The following is an 8,603-nucleotide window of genomic DNA, read 5'->3' on the forward strand; positions in this document are numbered from 1 at the left end:
CTTACTCCAGCTTCCTGCCAGTGCAGACCTGGAAGGCAGGAGTGGACTCAAGTAGTTGGGGTCCTGCCACCCATGTGAGAGGTCTGGATTGAGTTCCCTGCAGCCCAGCCACTGCAGGCATCTGGGGAGTAAACGCAGATACTAGTATGCAGTCTCTCTCTCTCTTGCTTTCTCTCTCCCTCTCTCAGTCTCTTCTTGTCTCTACCTCTCAAATAAATAAATTTTTAAAAGAAAAATCAACATTCAGAGCCATGTACGCCCTTAAAATAATGCTTAGCCAGGACATAGTTACACGCGAGAATCTCTAGGAATGGAACTACACCCCTTGCTGCGCTCTGCCTGCATTTTATCCTCTTTATAAGCACAAAGTCTGGTTTAAACCATTGCAGTAGTTCTATTTGTTTGGTTATAAATAAAACATATCTTTTCCATCCTCCATTTACCTTTCTAGCTGCCGAACATAAAATAGAATCCTAGCTTCCCAAATTGAAATGTCATCTTCCTAATCAGAATTGACAATTGTAAATAACCATCTGGTTTGCTGCGGTTTTTTTAAGCATCACATTTTGCACCAGCTCCGTGTGTATTTAAAATGGTGAGTGCAAACAGATCACCTCAATTTCAGGTTCTCAGAGAACCTGACAATGTAGCAGTTTTGAAAGGGAGCCCCATGACTCACCCTGCCTCTGCACACAGTTTGACACTAGACTGCCCAGTGTCCTCTCCCCAGCATGCAAACTAAGGGACGTGTTCCTGTTTGGCCGTTTCTTCTGCCCCAGTGATACACATTCTGCAACCACAAACTATTCCAACTCCAACTCACTTTGTGAATAAGCGACCTCTGTTCTGTTCTGTTCTTCCATCGTTTGGGTCTTTACACTGTTGAGAAACAGAAAAGCTCCACAGTTTACTTACTCCTACAGTTAAATATTTAGCAACAAGAACGACTATGAAATACAGTGCTGCTTGTCTCTGCGGCTCTCTGGAGGGCAGTGGGGGGAACAGGGCGTGTTAAGCCTTCCATTGTGTGCCTACTTTCCAACGCCCCTCTGCCTCCACCAGGAAAATGCGTCTGTTCCACCATCTCTTCAGCTCTTGACCTTTGGAATGGCGATGCCAACAAAGGCAGTGCTCATTGGCGACTAACATGTGTCTTTGTCCACACGGAGCTGGACCAAGGCTGTCATAGTTCTGCATCATCACCAACTGTGTCTTCCATGTGCCCTCCAGGGCCTGTGTGCTGCGGCCCAGCTCCCCTGTGCAAACACAAGTCCTGCTACAGCCTCCCTGAGGTCAGCTCTTTCCCAACCAGGAGGAGTTGACCAGGAAGGTGGTGTAGGGGGAGGGACACTCACTGGGCTCCTGGGGATACAAAGTTGCACCTCACAGAAACATTCTAGGTTCCCAGTCCTGGGGATACAAGGTTGACCCTCCTGGATACATTCTCTGTCCCCAGTCCTCACAGAAACTTCCTCTGTTGCCAGCCGTGGGAATCTGGGGCTGCTCCTCACAGACTGCAACTCTCCCTGGTCACACCCTGTTCTCCCTGCCCCTGGTCTCCCAGATCACACCCTGTTCTCCCTGCCCCTCGTCTCCCTGGTCACACCCTGTTCTCCCTGCCCCTGGTCTCCCAGATCACACCCTGTTCTCCCCCCCACCGGACCCCCCCATTTCAGACTCCTCTGTGTCTGTTGTCCTGCCCCTCCCCCTTCAGGCTTTCTTCCCTAACACCCTTTCTCACAGCTGACATCAATATCAACACCTCCTCCACCCCCACCCAGCCCCCACCCCAACCAAGCTGCCTCCCCCTCTCTTCATTCCACTCAGACAGTGGAGGGAGGGCTGCTCCACTGCGCCCCCTCCCTCAGAGCACCGTGCCAGTCCTTACCCAGAGGCTGTTGGTGTACCTGCCAGCAGCTCTGTCCCTGAGTTTATCTGATGAGCTTCTGTTGTCTGTGCTCGGGTCCGGACCACTACTCAGGCCCCTTAAAATATCCTGACTGACTGAGGGGAAGGGGTTTCACACACTGTCTTCCCTCTACTACAAACGGGAGCTCGCTGTGAAAACGAGTGAAATTAGACTTGAACTGCACTGTAGGGCTCCAGCCCTGTGCGTGCCCTGGACCAGTCTTCAGCCCGGTCCTCGTCCTCGCGACCCCCACAGCCCACCCTCCTGCAGGCTCCTTCCATCCTAGTTAAGGCCGGGTCACTGTAGCTACTTCACAGAGGCACGATAATGGCTCACCCGCTGGAAGAATAAATGTCACTGGCACCCTTGGCCTCTGTGAGTGGCGCCCACCAGAGCCCACGGTTATCATCAGAGAACAAATCGTGGAGTGTCTGGGCCTGAATCCCAACACCTGCCATCTTCGCTCTGAACAGGGCGGCGTTTGGGGGCCGTCGGAAACCTGGGACACAGACAGGCTGCGACTGAGCGTGCAGCACAGGAAGTGGGCTCTTGGAGTCCCCGAGGCCATCAAAGGCCACCACACCACTGCCCTGTCCCAGCCCCTGCCACCCCTGCCGGCCTGCCTCCCTGGTCTCAGAGACTCCAACTCCAACAGCAGGGCAATCTCCCCGCGAAGCTGTAAATGACACCTGTCATCCAAATGTTCAGCGCTCACGCAGGAGCGGCCACAGCAGGGAAAGGCTGTTTCCTGCTGCGTTTGAGTAATGGAAGTAGTTGCAGATAACTGAACACTTGGATCGCTGATGGGTGCGGGAGAATGCGCGCACAGAAGCCGAGGAGATGCCGGGCCAGGCACAGCCTCTCCCTACACAGTGTGTCCTTTGTGATGTACTCAGGACCACCTGACCTGACAAGAGACCCCACCCCAAACCCCCCCGTCCCCCACTCCTAAATGTGCCAGGCTGTGATTTTGACAAACCCAAGGCCTGAGAGTGTCAGGTGCAGAAGGAGCAGCCCCCGCCTGGTGATCTCCTGCTGTGATTAACTCACTTTGGTTTACTCTGCTATTTGTTTTGGATTAGTTTTCATCAACTCCGACCTGACCAGCATTCGCTGAACCGCCCAGACTGGCAGGTAGGTCAGGTGGGGCTTCTTGGGAGCCTGCCCAGAGCTAACCGGCCTCTCTCTCTGTTTGCTCGAACCAGTTAACTCGGGAGACGGCATCGACTACAGCCAGCAGAAGAGGGAGAACATCGGAGACCTGATCCAGGAGACGCTGGAAGCCTTCGAGCGCTACGGAGGGGAGGACGCCTTCATCAACATCAAGTACATGGTCCCCACCTACGAGTCGTGCTTGCTGAACTAACGCTCGGAGCAGCTGGGACAAGAGACGGCAGCCCCTGGTGCCGTGGCCGCGGGTCTCCTTACTTGTAACTTCTACAGCTTTCTTCTTCCAGCTGCTACAGTAGTGGCTTACGGGCCCTTGGGTTGTTAGCCCTATTGAGAGCAAGGCTTTCCAATACATAAATAGTGCCTGTTTCTTAGATTACAATAGCGTACTGTGCTCATTTGTTCTGTGAGAAGAATCGCTTCTTTATACAGCTCGGACAGAGGCAGGGGTCCGAGTTAAACCTTCAGTTGTATAGACAATAAAACTATAATTTTCATACGCAACTCAGCAATTGCTGTTCTGTGTCTGCCGGCCCGGAGGGTGAGGTCACAGGCTGTGAGGGAAGGTTTATGCTGACTGCTTAATAGGTGTTTGTCATGGGAGACAGGCGTCAGCTCCGCAGTGCCTTTCGAGCAGCTGCGTGGAATAATGTGCTTTGACATTCAATAACACTGTGGAATCCATATTCCAGTTACGCAGGACATTTCCGCAGCCCGTTATAACCTCGGCTGTGAGCGCAATTAGTGCTTCCAGCCTCCTGGTGATCTGGGCTTCGGGGCCGTTGGGCTTTATTCCTGGGGGCCCTTGGTAGGGAGAGTGGGGGGAGGGGGGAGGTCAGGGTTGGGTGTGAAATGTCACCTTTGAAAACATGCTTAAGAGAGCCAGCTAGCGTGAGTTCTTGTCCCTCCTTATGACACACGGCCTCTCAGTCCTGGTGTGTTCTGGCATAATGTGTTTCAGAAGTCTGTTTTAGGGCTTTTAATTATTTTCAGAAATGACTCCCGCGGGCGCAGCTCGTTAAGCGCGGGCCTGTGGGGCCAGCATCCTGCATCGGAGCACTGATTGAGGTCCCAGCTGCTCCGCTTCTGATTCAGCTCCCTGCTATGGCCTTGGAAGGCAGAGGAAGATGGCCCAAGTCCTTGGACCCCTGCCACCCACATTGGGAGACCTGGATGGGGTTCCTGGCTCCTGGCTTCGGCATGGCCCAGTCCTGACCATTGCGGCCAATTTGGGAGTGAGCCAATGGATGGAAGATCTCTTTCTCTCTCTCTCCCTCTCTCTCTATCACTCTGCCTTTCAAACAAGTAAAATAATCTTTTTTTAAGAAAAACATTTACTTGCATCTTAATAATTGCCCCTTGAAACCAGTCATGTTGGCCCCTGGCCTCTCTCCTTGGGCCGCCTGCCTGTGGTTGGGTGGGTCCTCATAGCACAACTCAGTGGGTCTAATGGCGCAGGCTGGAATTTTATTGAAACCAAAAAAAAGAAAAAGAAAAAGAAAAAAATGACAAAACCCATGTACTTTTTCACTCAAGTGAGAAAGAAAAAAGGCACCCAAAGAGAAGACCAACTGGAAGGCAGGCAACCAGCCGTGCACAATGGCTTTTCAGGCAAGCCAGGCACGGAGCTCGGGGCATTTGAAATTCGACCCAGACAACTTCATAAAGACGGAACACTGACTCTGCACACCTGAGAAACGCCGTGCCTGCCCGGAAACACACAGCCCACCTCGGCTGCGAGGTGCAACTTCTGCATAACAGTGGCGACCTGAAATGTGTTTCTCCATTCACTGAGCTTTGCCTCAAGGTTACTGCACTCATTATCCAAGGCGCGAGTTTCCAGAGGCAAACACCAATTTCGAAGGGAGCTTCCTTGTCCATTCTCCCTTTCACTGGCTCAGCATATGCAGTCTAGCATTTGCATGCTACTGTGCAGTCTCCGTAAGCATATTTTTTAAATCAACGCGGATAGCGTGATCAGGTAGGACAAATGGCTTTCATGTGTCACATCTGGGAGAGACATCGCCAGCAGTGGTACAGCCACAGATGACGGCGAGTCTTTCTCCTCACTAAGATGCTCACCTGCTGCCGTGCCGGTGATGAGGCCAAAAAGCACACCAAAGCCCAAGACATCATCCATCAGAAAGGCCTGGATCGTTCGGGCCTTCGCAGGTTCCTTCCGGAATGGCTCTTCCAGCTGTTCTAGTTCAGAATGAAGCAGACCTGGCCCCTCACTCTAGGTCGTGCACATGGAAGCTGCCCCACGAAGGGGCCACAATGCCCAGCCACGTGGTCCAGAGCCCCAACTTCGGTCTGAAATTGAACCTTGGGCTGCGTACCTCCGTCACGTCAGTATCTGTGCCTCCTTGGACAACTGACTTCGCCTCTCCAGTCCTGCGCTGCGGGCTGGAGGTCATCCCCACCACAGGAGCGTGGTCAGGGCTAGAGGTGACCAGTGAGAGCTGCTAGTGCGATTTCCCACACCAGCGGCGTGTGCAGGACGACTGGATTCTACAGCAGCACCAGTGCACGTGCGGAAGCTCCTTGGACAGTGCTGCCCACGCAGTCACGGCGAGTTCTTCGTGATAGGAGATAACTGCTCAGAGAGCCAAAACAAAATTTTAAGATTTGTTTATTTGAAAGGCAGGGGGAGAGAGAGAGAGAGAGAGAGAGAGAGAGAGAGAGAGAGAGAGAATGTTCTTCCATCTGCTGGTTCACTCCCCAAAGGGCCACAATAGTCAGAGCTGGACCAGGCCAAAGCCAGGAGCCCGGAACTACATCCAGGTTCCTCATGTGGGTGCAGAGACCCGAGTACTTGGGCCATCTTCTGCTGCTTTCCCAGGCACATTAGTAGGGAGCTGGATTGGAAGTGGAGCAGCCAGGGCTCGAACCAGTGCTCCTATGGGATGCCGGCATCATAGATAGCAGTTTAACCTTCTGTGCCACAACACCAGCCCCCAGAAAGCCAGAATAACTATATAAGTGCCACCAAGTTCTCTGGAGACAGACAGCAAAGGAAAACAGAACAAAACATATTTCTCATTGTTTTGCTCATACAGAGTTAGGTACAGCCCATTTCTGTCAGCCCACTTGTCCCAAATAATTTCCAATTAACTGGAAAGACAAGTGGGAAATGGTGTCGGTTTTCAGACCTGGGAGACAGATGTCTACTTTGCAACTTCTTCTCAAAGACACCAGAGCACAGAAATGATGAGGTATCGGGCATCCTGGTGTGCTTTGTGTGCCTGTCTGCTTGGGACTGGGTGGCACTGACTCCAAGGCACACTGCAGGTGTCACCATCAGTTAAAGGAGGAGGCATGGGGGGGGGGGCAGCTGGAGCTCAGAGGTAGAGGCCTCCGGGGACACTGGACCCACTACTCGGGGGCTCTGCAGCCCGGAGCCAGCCACAGAGACTCTGCTTCCTCCCCGTTGGACACTCTGCTCCCCAGGGTCACCACAAGTGACAGGCACAGGACCAGGCTGGACCTGCTGCTTTGTGGGCCGGGTGACACAAGTCTACTCTCTAAAGCTCCAACCTCTCTTGCCAACACAGTCGGGCCCCATCATGTCTACCTCTCGGATTTGCCACAGCCTTCACACGACAAATGCATTCCTTTTAGTTTCAAAATTTATTTATTTATATGAAAAAGCTACACAGAGAGAGAGAGAGAGAAGGAGATCTTCTATCCCCTGGTTCACTCCACAAATGGCCACAACAGCCCCAACTGGGCCAGGCAGAAGCCAGGAGCCTGGAACTCCATCCAGGTCGCTTGTGTGGATGCAGGGACCCAAGTACTTTGGCCGTCTTCCACTGCTTTCCCAGGTGCATTAGCAGGGAGCTGGATTGAAAGAGCAGCCAGGACTCAAACCAGTGCTCCGTTATCGGATGCCCACCTCACTGACCAGCTCCGACCCTGTAAAGGGCTCAGCAGGACCCCAGCTGGATGTGGGAGCATGGGAGGATGTTCCTGTGGCTGCAGCTGGCCTGGTGGCAGAGCTAGTGTGTCTTGTTTCCACGTGGGCTCCCTGGGAGGGCCTGGCTAGAACAGAGTCACAGCACGGGTGACAGGTGTGACACAGGCCCCTGGGAGGAAGAGAGCAGAGCTTGCACGTGTGGCCTGTATGGGCACAGTCCCATCTGTGAGCGTGGCTGCCCCCGCCTCCCCGTCACACCAAGACAGCACATAATATTTTTTTGCCCGACTGTAGCTGAGAAACTTCAGACTGAAATACAACGTCTGAGAACTCTGAAATGGTTGCATGCTTGCAGCATGTTATTTCCAAAACTGAATATTTCTTAAACAGAAAAGTCCTTTAGGGGTTTGTTTGCACAAGATTCTGAAGAAATTTGGGCATAGGTCCTGGGAAATCTCAGAGTGCTAATTGAGAGAAGCTAACAGGGAGCAACTGTAAGTCTGTTTCAACGCCCACTGCCTCTCTTACGTCTCCGGGCTGTTCTGAGACGTTTGTCAATAGCCCTTTGCAAAAGCAGGGGCTGGGAAGCTCAGAGACCGAGTGTGTTTTACAGAAGTAAAGCACCTGGGGAAATACCCCATGACCGTTTTTCTAAACCTCAGCTTCGGGTCTCCCATAGGATTAAAAACGGCAGCAGAAAGCCGCAGGTGCCTGTTCAACAACTCTGCCCACGAAAGCGTCCCCTTTCTAGAACGGTGCCAGGCCCGGAGTGTTTCTAAAATGCGAAGCTTCCAAGACCCAAGGAGCCTCGGCTCTCAGCGAAGTCAGGCAACTCTGCCCAAGGTCAAGGGGAGTCCAGGCCAGGGCCAGGCCTGGGAGGACCTCGGGCCTCTGCTCCAGGGTTACAGGAGGGCCCGCTGGGGAGCAGCTCGCACACCTCGCCTTCTTTCCAAGGCCCAGACAGCAGGGGCTTCCCGGGCTCAGCCAGCCCTGTTCCTTCTAAACGACGCCTCTCGTGTGAGCTGGACTTGGTGCGCCCCAGTCTTTTCTCCCCTGAGAGAGGACAGGTCCCTGTGTTCTCAGAGGGAAAAGCTGCTGAAGTGGGCGCTGCTCCTCGTTCTCCCAGGATTCCTTGTAATCAGGATATATTTTGTTTTTTTTTGGACAGGCAGAGTGGACAGTGAGAGAGAGACAGAGAGAAAGGTCTTCCTTTTGCCGTTGCTTCACCCTCCAATGGCCGCCGTGGTAGGCGCGCTGCGGCCGGCGCACCGCACTATAATCAGGATATTTTAACACAAAGGAAGCCATAAACATCCTCTCTACCCTACCATGGAGAAACATACATAGTCCGAGCACACATGTCAATCAAGGGCACTTTCCAACAGGGAATACCGCACACGCCAGTGCTAAGAGCCTCTCCCAGTCTTGGTCCCTTTTGCAGCCTGAAATGTGTGATGCCTACACACCGCGTGCAAGCGCCAGGCAGGCAGCCTCGGCTCTCCAGCAGCCCTCACTGGCAGCTGCTGGCCCGTTTAGCTCAGGTGTGCACGCCAGAGCGGAAGGGCGTGCCACACACCCAAGTCGGCCAGATCTGTTCCGGGGTCCCAT

At 53.3% G+C, this 8,603-nt stretch overlaps 1 protein-coding gene across 2 annotated transcripts in view; it reads left to right on the forward strand.

Annotated features, from left to right (window-relative positions):
* Positions 1 to 3,529, forward strand: part of PACRG (parkin coregulated) — a 589,968-nt gene extending 586,439 nt beyond the window's left edge. For both annotated transcript variants that reach the window (XM_062187779.1, XM_062187780.1), the window contains one exon: positions 3,115 to 3,529. In XM_062187779.1, coding sequence (XP_062043763.1) covers positions 3,115 to 3,275 — 161 coding nt within the window. In that variant the 3' untranslated portion in view covers positions 3,276 to 3,529. The remainder of the gene's footprint in view (positions 1 to 3,114) is intronic.
* Positions 3,530 to 8,603: the final 5,074 nt, after the last annotated feature.

Source organism: Lepus europaeus, chromosome 3, assembly GCF_033115175.1.
Source record: "Lepus europaeus isolate LE1 chromosome 3, mLepTim1.pri, whole genome shotgun sequence".
Lineage (NCBI taxonomy): Eukaryota > Metazoa > Chordata > Mammalia > Lagomorpha > Leporidae > Lepus > Lepus europaeus.